Source organism: Amblyomma mixtum, chromosome 1, assembly GCF_055824585.1.
Source record: "Amblyomma mixtum isolate Tamu chromosome 1, ASM5582458v1, whole genome shotgun sequence".
NCBI lineage: Eukaryota > Metazoa > Arthropoda > Arachnida > Ixodida > Ixodidae > Amblyomma > Amblyomma mixtum.
Genome location: NC_143012.1, coordinates 99,037,674 through 99,053,082, shown reverse-complemented (window position 1 = coordinate 99,053,082; position 15,409 = coordinate 99,037,674). Strand labels below are relative to the sequence as shown.

Here is a 15,409-nt window from a genome sequence, read left to right as displayed (position 1 = left end):
CTTATATACCAACTTTTTCAATGACAGCCTGCATATATGGCGTGTGTGTCTTATACACCGGAAAATACGGTATTGCTCATTCTAAACTGCCTGACATGCCGTGAGTCTGCGGCGTGTGGCCTGTGACAGCGGGGACATTCTGCATGGGCGCCACTGCAGTTATCAGTTGGGTCCTCACGGGCACCGCACTTCGCACAAGTGGGCTTTCCACGGCATGTTTTGGATCCGCGTCCATACTTTTTGCAGTTGAGGCATCTTCTCTGGTTTGGGACATAGGGACAGATTTTACAGTGAATGAACTCTGCTTTGACAGCACCTGGTAGACGGGACCTTTCAAATGGCAGGACGATATGGGATGCCACAACCTCTTCATCGTTCCGGCTTATGCTGATGTGGCGAAGGACACTGACGCGTTGATCTCGAAAGCCTTCGAGGAGATCAGATTCTGTTTCACAAATCAGAACTCATTCTGATACAACACCTTGTACTGCGTTTAGATTGCAGGGAGGGGGGTGTTGGTCACAAGAAGGTGAGCAAACTGCTTTTGCCTCAGAAGGATGTCAGAGTGATCTGTCTGGCATACTTCAATAACAAGGTCACTAGATGAAAATTTCTGTCCTTTGTACTTTTTCCCTATCATTTTCTCAAGGGTTCTAGCGATAACAAAAATGGACATTGCAGCAACCGGGTCGTCATCCACCAGAGAGAGAATAAAGACGAAATGAGGGAAGTGGTCGCAGTCAGGTCGGGTACTGGTAGAGCTTTCATTGGTGTGGTTCCTTTTCAGGGACCCATCAGGTTTTCAAAAGAAGTACTGGAATGCTGACAGTTCCTAAAATGTCGCCTGTGGTTCACTGTCTTATTCACAGGAAGGTCCCAGAGGTCCCCGACTGGTAGACAGACGGGGAGCTCGTCGGACGGAGCTTGACCATGATCCCGACTGCCACCGTTCAGGGTTTCTACCCTTCACCTTAAAAACCTATCGCCATGGTGCGGATGACAGCTTCGGTATGGGAGCTAAGGGTCCGTGGTGGTGCCAAGCACCATCATCTTGAGGCTCAAGGCACTCTTGAGAGATGGCACTTCAGATCTGCTGCAGTGAAATACGCGTGTGTTCACTTTGGTTGCATGGCGAACTACTTTCTCGGCGCGGGCTTAGCCTGTGCGAAAAGGCGTGGTAGCTTGGGCAGCATTGCCTGCTATGTATGGAACGGAATGCGCAGGCCTACCTCCTTAAAGGGACACTGAGGAGAAATTGAAGTTGGCTTGTATCGACAGAATGCCAGCTCCTGATTACAAAAACACCACTAATACTGACAAAAAAGCTCTTGCAACGTATAAAAGAGCAAGAACTAAAATATACAGGCATCGCCGCCACAGGCCAAACTCGCAAGTACAAGCGTGATGACGTCATAGGACAAAACAGTGTTGCTAGAACAAATGGTTCTAGCAACACTGGGACACGAGAAGTCACGAATCACTGAAGCGCAGCCAATGCATGCGCAAATCTCCTTGACGTCGCCAGATGGCGCCACGTACCCGGCAGCTATGCGCGCGCCTGCAACATCGAGACCAATCAGCGCCTGCACGCCGGCGGTTGGCGGGCTCCCGGTATTTTGCTAACGGTAACAAGGTAGACGGTATGCTAAAGGTGTCTATTTGCGAGAACTTCGTTGACGACTTCGAGAGCGGGATCCATCGTAACGCTGGCAAAACGCCGGTGCAAACGTAAACGAAGCGACGGCCGCAATAGCCGCTAGATGCCTTCAACGAGCGGCCGGCGGTAGCTTTCTTTTCGGCTGCTGCTAGGCCGCACTGCTGGGCGTCAGAAATCACGGAGTCTGCGTTACGTCATGTTCACGTCATGTGTCACGTCACTTAGTCCTGTGTCGTCATAAGAGAATCCAAAGTTTGAATCAGAGCGGCGGGGAAAACTTTTTCAATTTCGAATCCAAATTCCTTAGAAATAAATGCATCTTTCGCTGCCGGCCTAGTGGCTACAAAGCCATGACATGCCAAACTATCGGATTTTGCTTTTAAAAAAATATTAACAGAGCTCTCCTCACTGTCCCTTTAACATCAGACCATGTAAAATATTTTAACATGTCATTTTCTCTCATCTCAATAACATCTTGGAATCAAACCGATTCCTTCCCATCACAGCAGTCGACGCTGATTCCGAAAGGCGTTCTTCTATGCAAAACACAATTATCAACATTTTGTAATGCCCTCCATGCATTTTTGGACACTGCCTTTATAACAGAGTGCAGTTCTTTAGATTTTGCAAAAGTCTTGAACAGATTTAACCAGCGCTTACCCTTACTAAAAGCTGTACAAGCTAAACTCCTATCCTTTAGATTTTAACGGAATTCAAGAATTTCTTTCCAACTCTGTACACGACATGTTGGTGACTCCTGAAGTACCGGTGGTTCAGGGGTTCCTCAAGGCTCTGTTTAGCACCCTCACTTTTTCTAATTTACATCAATGATCTTCCTAATTAGGTCTCAAGTTCAATTTGTTTATTTATGGACAACTGTGTGATGTACCGGAAGACTGAAAGTAGTAATAATACTTTAACTCTCCAGCGTGACCTTAATAACATCGCTGTCTTGTGCACACTTTGGCTAATGCAACGAAACATTTCTAAAGGCAAATCAATGAGAATTCCCCATAATCAATCAGCTTGCCCCGCCTACCGTATTTGCTCGATTCTAACATGCTCTCAACTGTAATGTGCACCCAATTTTTCAAGGTCACAAAAAAGTGCAGTGACTTCGACTGTAATACAACATGAACTGGTGGGCGAGTTGGTCAGACTTGTTCTTGTAAACCAGCGTTCGATTGTGATGCACCCAGATTTTTGTGCTCAGACACGGAAATGATCTCGAACCAATCTTTACTGCAACCGCTCTAACGCATGACGAAGCCATGCCACTGCCTTTCTGGCAGACACCTGTTCGGCCTTGAACCGAAAATCTCCTTTTCACAAAATTTGTAATCGAGCACCTGCTGACTCCGATCTGCCAATCATGCACATAAGCTTCCTGAACAACAAACGCATGTGAGGTTGCCTGACTGCCACTTTCCTAAAAACTCAAGATCAGTGCCTCTTCGGAGTCCAGGTCAGTGTCTTGCTGACGGGACACTTCTGACGCTTGTTAGGCCTATCGGCATCTACGACTGCCGTAGGCTAGGCAAGCAACATCGACAAAAAAAAACTATGGGGGCACTTTGGCAGCCTAAAGTGCGCTAGGCGAAAGCCTTTGTCGCGCTACTTCGACTGCCAGTGACTGACTACGTTTGTTACGGCTGCACCGCTTGGGAGCCATCCTCCTCCACTAGCTGCTGCACACCGACTGACGACGGAGCAGCGCTCGCCGCCGCCGCGCCGACCCCTGTCAACGAAGATGATGTCATCTTTTGGCAGCTGCGCTTGTCGATGAGTCACCCCAGGACGGATGGTAGAATGAGCCATTAAAGGCTTTCGCCTTAAGGGGGGACGTGGCATTCGGGATCAACTTTTCTATTTCTTCATGGATTCTGACAAAAATTGGCAGAGTTACTGGTAATACTTCTGTGATATCACTATAAAAATTTCAAACTGATATCTCAACAACTTTTTTATTTATAAAATTTTCCTCCTTTTCATCTTGTACCAAGCTTGAGCGACTTACAAAATAAGTTAGAAGACTTGTTCAAAGTGTGTTGCATTCCAAAATGAATGGATGAGGTCGTGACGTTCTTAGATTTTTTTATTTACAATGCAAAAGTTTTTAGTTTTCATATTTTATAAGCAGACTGTACAACAGCCATCTAGACTCTGAACAACTAGTCGAATCAGTAAGTCAGCATACGGTGTGCTGGAAAACCGAGAATGTCACGACCTGAACCATTTCTCAAGGAATGCAGCAAAAAAAAACGCATCAAAATAGCCTTAGCGGTCACGAAGAAATCAGCGGAACAATCAGAGCAGGTGACAAAAAAAACAGTTTTGAGAAAATGGCTTCCAAAGTTTCACCTTTAACTTCACTCATCAAAAGGCACCGGGGTTATAGTCTTTTGTGTCCTTTGCAACACGGGTCTTTTTGGATGCCTTGCCTCGAGACTGAAGTTGTTTTGCTGCCTTTCTTTTCCGCAAGACATCCTTTTCAGCTGCTCTGCGAAGGGCATGTTGGCCAGTTTGAAGCCCAAGTGTCGCACAGTACTCTGTGTAAGCACGGCGGGTCCCTGAATTGTATTTGCAAACTGCCTCGTTGACAGCAGTCTCTGTTGCAATCAGAGATGCATTTTTATCTTTTGGCAGCAGCGACCAAATCACCGAATGTAGGCTTTCAGCAGCATTTTGTGTTTTTTTCCCGAGACATCGGCTGAGGAGCTGGGCATCAGAAAGCCGCTGATAAATAGGCAGCAATGCATCTGCCACATACCTTGCAAGCTGGTACTTGTGGGAGGGCGGAGGTTTGCCCTCTGCTTCTGCAACCTGGTGTCGGCACCAACTTTGCGGTCCTTGGGGTCAAAGTTCGTGGTGTGGGTCCTCATTGGTGGATGTAATATGGTGAAACGTTGCCATCACAGCTTTCTGCATCTCCTCAACGTTGTCATTATCGTGCAGGGCCTTGCCATAGTAATTTGTCAACTTCTTAATTAAATCTTGAGTGAGGCCACCTTTTCCGCCAATAGGCCGACCTTTTTTACTTTTTGTGACAAGAGCACGCAGGGCTGTACCCATCCTCTTCTTTACGTGATTCACACAGTCTTCCTTTGTGAAGGGAATAAAACCGTATGTCTCATCTTCGCAGAGTGCCAAGAACGTTCTGCTGTCCCCATCACAAACAATGTTTGTGTATCGCAAGCCATGCTTTTGAAATGACCTGAATAGGAGCAAGGCAGCCTCAACTTCCATTCTGCCAGATTTAACATCTGTGTTTTTTTGGCAGATGTGGGATGCTTTCCACTCATGAAAACCATCATCTTCTTCTTTGGGGCCCACCGTGCATCCATGGCACCGATTCGAAAGTACGACACAGTCGAGCACCAGTCCTGTGTAGAACTCGATGACAGTGCCAACACCTATGTGAGAAGTGTGGCCACATGTCAACCATGTCCCATCATAGACAACTGTGATATTATTGTTAAAGGCAGGGTCCATTTCGCTGTAAACAGTGCGCACAGCTGCCGCAGCATCAGAAAAAATATTGGCAGCAGCTGCCTCACTGGCTGGTCGGAATTCAGATTTAATATCGATGCGCAAGAAATACCACGGAGTTTTTCAATATTAGCCAGAGGGAAAGCAGGCTGCACCACACTCCATCTAGCATGGAGGTGTGTAGGAACGCTGGGGAGATGAGGTTTCATACTTGGCTTGGCTACTGCTGGGCGTGAAATGTGGATTGAGCCTTAATAGTGCGACTCCTCTCGTAGCAAACATCGATGAAATGCTGTCAAAGTTTGCGTACCAGCCTAACACTTGCGTTAAATTTACTGAAGAATTGAAAAGCGTGCTACTAAAATGATTTCAACTAAGTGCAGAGGTGATCATTGCAGCGCACAGCGGCGTGGCTGCCACAGAGGCAGAATCCTTGTTTTCGGCCAACACTAGCCAGGCAAAATAAGCCATGTCTTTTTGGCATTCCCGCGACAGAAGAAGTGCGCGTTAGGAACTCACACAGACATTGGCACCAGCTTTCCCTTAGTGCAATACTGAGAAACTCTGCGACAAATCACCATCAACAGCCTGACCACGCCCACTGCAGAAATACAAAGCTGCAATTTTGTGATGCCCATGTGCTGCTGGCGTAGTTTCATTTTCATACTCAATTCTATATCACCTGTCATTTTTAAGAGTTTTTTTTTATAAAAAAGGTGCACGTTAGAACAGATAAATGTGGTACTTAATAATACAGTGAAAGCTCGTTAATTCGAACCTCAATTTCGAATTTTCGGATAATTCGAGCCACACTACTTGGTCCGGCCAAGCTCCATAGAGATCAGCGTATAAAAAAGCCCGTTAATTCGAAAGCAAGTCGGTTCCGCTACAGATAATTTGAACTACGCGCCGCCCCATCTGGGCGGCTTGGCAAACAGCACGTGGCAAGAAAAAACAAAAAAGCACCTCCGCATAGTCAGAGGCTGCGCACATCCTAAAGGGGGACAGAAGATGGAACCAGATAAAACTATGGAAGAGTGGGTATGAAGCCTCAATGGCGCCATCACCGCCACGGCGCCGGAGGTTAGGGTTGGCGGCCGCAGTGGCGGCTGCCTACCTACCCTCTTTTTGGCACAACCTCCAAAAGTCGTAACTAAACACTCGTTAATTCAAGCCCTATTAATTCGGAAATACGGATAAGTACTGTCCGTGCAGTCCCAGCCAACGCCCATGAAAGGCTATGACTTCGGACGGGCGCTACCAATTGCGTGTGAAAATTTTTTTTTTCTTTCCGAGCGTCGTCCATCCTCCCACCCATCAGGCGCCAACGGAAGCACGCGGTCAGCCGCGATCATGGCGCCGGCTTTTAGCATCGTTCGCTGCGAAAAGCATTTTCTGCTATCGTGCGTTCCAGTGACTGAGCGGCAGTCGACGCCCCAATCGCCCATGGCCCGATAAGGCGAACCTACTGAAAACGAGGCTTGCACAACCAGACAAGCGCTGGCACTCTGCCAAGTTCGCTTCCCCCCATTGCGAGAGCCAATGTCAAAAGGTAAACACACCGCGATGTTATCACTGCCCAGCATCTTGGGGCACTACCAAGAAATGTGTTGTGGACTGTGACAGTGTGAAATGGATGGAAGGTTTAACAACTGACGCTTTTTTTTCTCTCAAATTCTTAGGCAAAAATAGGAGGTGGGTGGGCTCATTATGTTTCTACCGCATTGCCATTCAGTGCTGCCATTATCTTCTTACTTTTTTTTTTCTCATTCTTTGCTTTTAAGGGTTTTTGTTTTGATGCTACTGTGCCTATTTATGTGTAGTTTCCTGCTTTGTTTGTATAATCTTTTCAATGTACAGTCTAGCATGATCTGAAGGTTGTCACGTTCATTCCGGCTGAAATGAACCAAGAAATTTTTCCCGGCGAGACGGTCACTTATTCCGCAACTAGCTTGACTGTGCAGGCTACAGGGATCCTTTGGCTAGCTAAACTCGCGTATTTGTTGCTTCTTACGAATATAAACTGTGTTAGAGCAGTTTAATCTGAACAGGTTAAGGCTGGAGTGATCCCCTTCAGATCGCGTTAGACTGTACTTGTGTTCTTGAGCCCCTCCCCTCTAGAATGCTTCCTGTAAGCCCTGGGGCATTACGGGGCGACAAGGGTCTTAAAAAACTGACCTTTTTATTTGTGGCTAGAATCTCGTGAAACTCTGCACACAGATGCATTTTTCTCTACCGATTCCATATATGCAATCATGATTGAGCTGGTGGTCTTAGATAAAAAGTTATCTTAAATTCTAGAGTGTAATTAGGTAATTTCTTATGCAGATTCAATGAACTTTCTCACTGCATTGTTTTGCTTTTAATTACATGACTTGATAGCCAGCGAGTTCCTATACCCCGATGACATTCTTACTTTTTTTGTTTGGGCCACGTATAAATAGCAATTTACAATTAGCTTAATGAGTTGCAGGGTCAAATACTGCGACCTTTTAGTCTCGACAATAGTATATCAGGATGACATACCTCTAGAGAAAAATGAAGAATGTCACCGGGTATGGGAACTCCCTGACTATCAATTCATGTAAACAAAAGCAACAAAATGCAATGAGAAAGTTCATTAAAGCTGCGTAAGAAACTACCTAATCACGTTCTATACTTTGTAAGATTTATGACCACCAACTCAATTGTGATTACCTATTTGGAATCAGAAGAGAAAAATGCGTCTGTGTGCAAAATTTCACGAGGTTATAGCCATAAATAAAAAAGTTAGTTTTAAGCCCCTCCTTCCCCCTTAATAAAATAAAAATAAACCATTCCTGTTTGTATTTTTTAAACTGTGCCACACCTCTTGCAATCCTACCAAGCAGCCCAGCTGTTATGCAAGAGCGGAGAGAGAGAATGGCCCTGACCTTGGGGTCGAGTGCCCCGGAGAGCAGGTTCCTCAGGGCCAGGTGCTGGGCCACCGACCGGGCGCACAGGGTCGACAGGAGCCGGAAGCAGACGCAGGCGGCCGCATACTTGCGCGCAGGACCATAGTGGGCCGGGTTGCACACGACCGCAAAGAAGTAGGCGACGGCCGCCGCAGCCACCTTGACCACCGCCACGGGCGACAGGGACTCTGGCTGGACGGACGTCGAGAGGAGCTCCGCGACGGCGTCCGCGTACGCCAGGTCGGAGGACAGCTGCATCTGCTCTGCCAGCACCTCGGCAAACTTGCACACCGTGCCGCTCACACGCACACCCACCTGGACGTCGTGATCGTGGGAGAGAGATGGGTGACACACTGACTGCAGAAGCCACAAGTGGGCTTAGAGGGCACCACTCCAGTAGGCTATTCATGTGCACAACAACACGGAAATTTGAGCTAGTTGGTTCAAGTTCGAAACTTTTACTAGTGCTGCATTCAACTGCTCTAAGCTGGAAAGAATTCAGCGTCTCGGTGCTAGGTTTATATTTAATAGCTACCGACATTCTGATTCCCCAACGTCTTTGTGTAAGTCGGTAGGTCAACTGTTTAGGGGAATCCCCCAAGGTGGAGAAGATTTGTAATACGGGAGTAATTACTCACTGGCGTCCACCCTAGCACAGCCATACGGCTACAAAGGAAAGCTACACAGCTTTCTCAGAAACTTCGTAGTTGGAGAAAAATTCATCCTGGTCCGGGGTTCGAACTTGGGACCACTGATTGTGTAAACGTGTCTTTGTGTAAACGTGCTGATTTGGAAGTGCTCGATTTTAGAACCAAATGTGATAGGCTCAAGTTTCTTTTTCAGATTATTAATCGCAGCTTGAAAATAAACCATTCAAAGTACTTTGAAATTAAAACTGGAGAAATATCACGCCATCGTCACAGCTTGGGCATACCAAAGCCCACAGTCCGAAATGATTGCTTTAAATTTTATTTGTTCCCAAGAACCATTAAGAAATGGAATATGCTACCAAACTCTGCTATCACCTCACAATCACTTAGGGAATTTTTAGACAAGCTGCACGATGTTCTATCGTCTACATGAATTATATGCCAGAGTTTTATTTTTTGTATCAGTGTGCGAACGCTTTATGTACCGAATTTTGTGCCCGTTTCAATGTTTGTGTCATTGCTATTTTATATACCTCATTATCCACTCCTGTTATAGCCCATAATCAGGGCTAACAGTATAAATAAATGAATGAATGAATGCAACAGTGGACAGTGAACAAGAAGAGACGGAAGGACAAGCGATACTAACAACCCTTGTATATACCCTTGTATGTTTCAATAAAGCTTGAAGTTTATTTTAATAACGATACAGCTGTCAAGGAGGTTAACACCAGTCAGGCATGCTGTTGCCTTTTTGTCAACCTCCTTGACAGCTGTATCGTTGTCAAAATAAACTTCAGACTTTACTGAAACATACAAGCGTAATAATATACAAGGGTTGTTAGTAGCGCTTGTCCTTCCGTCTCTTCTTGCTCCCTTTACCCTGTTGCAGCGCTGGTAAAAGTTTCGTGCACAACAAACACAATGTACAGTCAGGACCAAAAGTTTCCAGGACAGGTGAGCTGCTACTGCCAACTCCAATAGCTCTATTATTAGGCGGCAGATCCAGGTCGGACTAGTGGAAGTGAAGGTTGGACGCGGGTGCTCCCATGTGTGGCATCCAAATGAGGTGACCTTTCGCAGCCACAGCCCCTACGAGCTTAGATAAAATTGGTTTTTGAGGAAAGTAAATGGCACAGTATCTGTCTCACATAACTCCATTAAACTGTGCCGTAAGGGAAGGGAGGAAGGTGGGAGTGAAAGAGAGAAATAGAGAAAACCTATCTAAATGTGCCCTATCCACTTTTCCTGCATCCGAGAGACTTTTGTCCCCGAGTGCACACAACCAAAGTGAAATACAGAGACTCGAAAACCTTCAGCCTAAATGAGATAGGAAGTGTGTCCAATGATTTGACGCCAGGTCTTTGGGCATCACTTTCCGTGGTACCTACACGTCGCTTCTCCATTTGCTTCAACCGGTCAGAGAGCGACAAAACAAGAAGCACCCGAAAAGAAATGCGGACGAGGTGCGAAGACTACGGTGTGGTGCTGTGAGAGACTCAATATCCACCACAAAGAAAACATTTGCACAATAATCAGTGTGGTCAAATAAAAAACACTGAGCCTAATAGTATGTTTTTGTCAGTCACAGAAAATGTAGAATCGGGGATGTCTGGTGGCTGGTTTTTCGATGGAGCTGAAATTCTAAGAGACCCGTGTGCTGTGCAATGTCAGTGCATGTTAAAGAACCCCAGGTGGTCGAAATTATTCCAGAAACGTCCACCAGGGCACCCCTTTCTTCTTTCACTCCCTCCTTCCTCCCTTCCCTTACGGTGCGGTTCAGGTGTCTGCCGAGATATCTGAGACAGATACTGTGTCATTTCCTTTCTTGAAAACCAATTTTCAATTTTCAACGTCTAGCCCAAAGAACCAAAGTCTCAAGAAACCAAACAGTAAAAAAAGATTTTTTTTTTCAAAACCTCAGTTCCCTAATACCAAACTGAGTAGCAGAGAAAACTTTCATTCTGGCTCAGCGGTTCAAGCCCGAGATATCGAGCTCACTTTCTTGTGGCCACAGGGCAACAATTATGGCATAAGTGAATTTCCACACCAGTGGGAACTACAGCCTCTGGAAACATCCTAGCGGAGAGAAAGATGGGACATGGCATCCATCCCGTACAGTGCAGCGTATCATCCTCATCATCATCAGCCTGAATAAGCCCACCGCAGGGCAAAGGCCTCTCTCCCATGTCTCTCTAATGAACCCTGTCCTTCGCCAGCTGCGGCCACCCTATCCCCACAAACTTATTAGTCTCATCCGCCCACCTGACTTTCTGCCGCCCCCTGCTACGCTTGCCTTCTCTTGGAATCCACTCCGTTACCCTTAAGGACCAGCGGTTGTCATGCCTTCGCATTACATGCCCTGTCCAAGCCCACTTCTTCCTTTTGATTTCGACTAGGATGTCATTAACCTGCGTTTGTTCCCTCACCCACTCTGCCTACTTCCAATCTCTTAACGTTACACCTATCATTTTTTTTTCCACAGCTCGCTGCGTTGTCCTTAAGCTGAACCCTCTTTGTTAGCCCCCACGTTTCTGCCCCATAGGTGAGTACCAGTAAGATACAGCTGTTCTATACTTTTCTCTAACACCCGAGCAAACAAAAAGTAGTCAAGAAAGGACGCAATAAAGAGGCAGCTATGCAAACTATATGTAATCAACCGCTATGACTCTTGCACAATGTAAGAACCATTCAGGTGTTGACCTATGTCGTGCTCGGTGAGTTGCTAACTGCGTGATACGCTGCCAGGTGCATGACTAATATGCTATGGGGCTTTTTAAACGCTTATAACAACACTACTAGCCCTCTACGAAATGCAGAACACTGTCATGGTTAGTTTTATGACATATCCAACATATCAAGAGGCACTGCGGTCAAAGTAAAACTGTGCTCCAGTTAGCCTTTCAGGTTCAGGGGACACCTTGAACGTCCGCAGTGCCACCAATGCCGCGTTTTAATGAGAGTAATCCGCTTGGGTGCACAGAACGCTTGCCACCGTCGGTACCTGAAGCATTTTTTGGCGACACAAAGTTTGCAGGTTGCCACACAATTTTTCGACAAGCTTCATGCATAAAACGGCAGCTCGTTTGAATACCGCCGAGAGCAGTAGCTGACATCTGGGAAGCATGACTCACCACGCAGATGAGTGACTGGGAGAAGTTTCGTTTCTATGAGGCCCCGAAAGCAGATGATCGGCACTACATCACCACAGCGGGAGCCCATGCTTATCTTCGCACCGGGCTTTACCCGAGAATCTTTTGTGCACCAGGGAGGTGCGCAAAACTTTAGCACAGTAATGGTGACAGCAACTGTCATACTCTGTTAAGGCTCGAAGGCGGCCTTGCCTTGCTACATTCAGGAAAATCAATACAACAGTGATAAGGCGCAATGACGCCTCCCTCCAGCACGCGGCCAAAGGCGCCAAGGAGGGAGGGACCGCTCCACCTACGTGCGAGTTCCCACCGAGCCTCTTGAGGTTCTCGACCAGCTGGACGGGGTTGAGGACGCGGCCCGACCGCAGCTCCGCCATGAGGTGCGAGATGGTGTGTGTCAGGCAGTTGACGTGCACCACCTCCACCTGGTAGATGAGCGCCTGCACGAGGAGAGGTCGCACAACGGCGAATTTCTCACAGTGAACTGCAACGAAACACGCAGTCATCTGACAAAGACAGCTGCATAAAACATTCATTATGAAAAACCCAGGCGCTAACAAACAACGACACAGAGGGGACACAGCGTTTCCTCGCAACTGCAAGAACTTTTATTCAGATCCTTCTCTATATACAACAAAAACCAAAACAAACCCACAATAACTGTACACCACATGCGGACCGATGTGCAGGGAAAGATTAACTCGCGGTTTTCAATCGCTCTTTCAGAAAACTTATCTCTCTACTAGACAAGCCAACCAAAGGGTCACTAACACATGTATGCCCCATTTCTGCGATATGAAAGACTTCAACTATCTCCCGCGTTACATGATCTAGGTGACGATCTCGGTGACGCGAGACATAGTTGAAGCCTATCATATCGCAGAGACGGGGCATACATGTGTTAGTGACCCTTCGGTTGGCTTGTCTAGTAGAGAGATAAGTTTTTTGAAAGAGCGATTGGTTGGTTTATTGGGGTTTAACGTCCCAAAGCAGCTCAGGCTATGAGGGACGCCGTAGTGAAGGGCTCTGGAAATTTCGACCACCTGGGGTTCCTTAATGTGCACTGACATCGCACAGTACACGGACGTCTAGAATTTCGCCTTCATCGAAATTCGGCCACCGCGGTCGGGATCGAACCCGCGTCTTTCGGGTCAGCAGCCAAGCGCCGTAACTACTGAGCCACCGCGGTGGGGCTGAAAGAGCGATTGAAAACCGCAAGTTAATCTTTTCCTGCACATCGGTCGGCATGTGGCGTGCGATTACTCTGGGTTTGTTTTGGTTTTTGTAGTATATATAGAAGCTTGTGAACAAAAGTTCTTGCAGCTGCGAGTAAGCGCTGTGTCCCCTCTGTGTCATTGTTTGTTAGCGCCTGGATGTTTCCAACTAGCTCAGCTTTCTGCCCTGTTGCATAAAACATGCTGACTGAATGATCATTTAACTGTTCGGCTGTGCCTATTATTGGTACAGTAGGACCCTACTATTACGTTCCTGGGTTCTGCGTTTTCCTGCTCCTATGTTTTCGTGAGCCGGTCCTGTCCAAGATTCCACAGAAACCCGGACAATACAAACTCGGCTGTGACATGGCAACTTTGGCAGTTGCAAATGTCGCTCAGCGAATAGTGGTTTGCCCCATGCCAGCATTTTGACAGCATGTGTGGAACAACGATAGGGCCAAAGCGGAACTCTCTACAGACTCCATCGATGCTTGGCCACAACCATGTTTGGAGGCTTCCGGAGTGTTGCACCCACACTGACGCCGAGCACACTTACAAGCGGCACGAATCGTGCTCCGGCAGTCGGTGCAGCTCCTTCACTGTTGTGGAGTGAGCGCAAACCACAGGGGGCGTGGGAACGGAACTAGTATGTCTCAGCAAATGTCGCGAGGGCAGCGGTGTATGAGACGCAGTTGTGCGGGTTGACTCCAAGGTATGTTTCTGTCATCCGCATTTTTGCTTGCAGGTCAAAAAAACTGACAGACGATTACTATAGTTGGTAATGAGAAATTTCAGTGCAGCACTTCACACACCACCTACCCACGTAGCGTAACATGCAGGTGGCATGTTACGCTACTAGCCACCTACTGGTATCTTGCCGCGGGAAGAGGAAAAGTAAGAAGCTGAATGGCAGCAATCAACGGCATCAACAACGCACAGGGGAGCGGGTAAACATCCTTCTTTGTGACAGCGTTAAGGTGGCAGTAGTCGACAAAAAATCGCCATGAGCCATTTTTATTTTTCATTTGGATCACAAAGACGACCAATGGACTAGACGATTCGTGAATACAATTCCTTGTTGCAGAATGTAACGGACCTGTTCATCATTTATTTTGATGTTCTGAGGATGAGACACAGCATGGCATCTGTCGAATCAGGTGTGTGGATCCAGTAATAATCTTGTGACAGGTTCGAGAAGGTGGAGTCGGCGATGGTTGATCTCAAGGAAAGTTGAACGCGTCCACATGCTTCAAAAGAACTTCCATCCATATCCGACGGTCGTTGGAGGACAGAGATTTGTTGATCATGGCCAGGAATTGAGAGCTGGTCAGGTCGCGACGTTTAGTTGGACGAGCAACGCTGTCACTGAGCACGGTGACAGGCACCGAAATGCATTCTTCAAAGCCGGCGAGTTTGGTTGGTTTGGTTGGTTATGGGGTTAAACGTCTCAAAGCGACTAAGGCTATGAGAGACGCCGTAGTCGAGGGCTCCGGATAATTTTGACCACCTGGGGTTCTTTAACGTGCACTGACATCGCACAGCACACAGGCCTCAAGAATTTCTCCTCCAAAGAAATTCCGGCCACCGCGGCCGGGATCGAACCCGCGTCTTTCGGGTCAGCAGCCGAGCACCATAACCACTGAGCCACCGCGGCGGCGCCGGCGAGTTTCAAACCACGCGGTAATACGGTAGGTTCGCTGGAATGACTAACAGCCCAAAGCGTGGTACGGCCCTCGTTCACTCGAACGAGGCTGTGGGGCACCAGCATACACTTCTTCACGTAGGCATGAGAAGCGGGTTCCACTAGAGCATAGAAGGCTCTGCAAACAATGTTCAAGGACACAACTGGGACAAAGATGGAGCGGCGGTGTCTTCGGAGACATAAAACACTTTGGGATCCCGTAGCAAGTCTTCTACGAGGGCTGACAGAAGATTAGGGCTTAATGATGTCCCGCCACTGCTGAAGTCAAGAGTTGCACCACACTGTTGTAAGCAGTCAACACCGAGGATAATGTCGTGCGTAGAGCGAGGGAGCACCGTGAATTCAGTTCTGAACATGTGGCCAGCGATCGCTAAATTTACATAAGAAATACCAAGCGGAACCAACGATTCACCCCAACGCCATGAAATACGACAGCACTAGCCCAACCGAACATCATTTTACGACCAAGGTGATTCTTGTGATTTGAACTCATCACCGACACTATGGCACCGGTATCCACTAAGGCCATAATGCAAACACTATCCACGAACACTTTCAGGCGGCTTTTTAATATAACAACGCGAAAAGGAATTGAAAATATCGATGACCCTG

General features: G+C 47.2%; 1 protein-coding gene and 1 pseudogene across 1 annotated transcript in view; both read right to left on the bottom strand.

The window, feature by feature from the left end:
• The window catches only part of omd (integrator complex subunit 5 omd), a 37,702-nt gene that overhangs the window by 6,420 nt on the left and 15,873 nt on the right, over positions 1-15,409 (bottom strand). Inside the window, exons 4-5 of the mRNA XM_089554971.1 lie at positions 12,178-12,321; positions 8,059-8,394 (exon numbers count right to left, since the gene is read on the bottom strand). Of these exons, the coding sequence (XP_089411097.1) occupies positions 8,059-8,394; positions 12,178-12,321 (480 nt within the window). The remainder of the gene's footprint in view (positions 1-8,058; positions 8,395-12,177; positions 12,322-15,409) is intronic.
• Positions 3,876-5,164, bottom strand: LOC149367314 (uncharacterized; annotated as a pseudogene).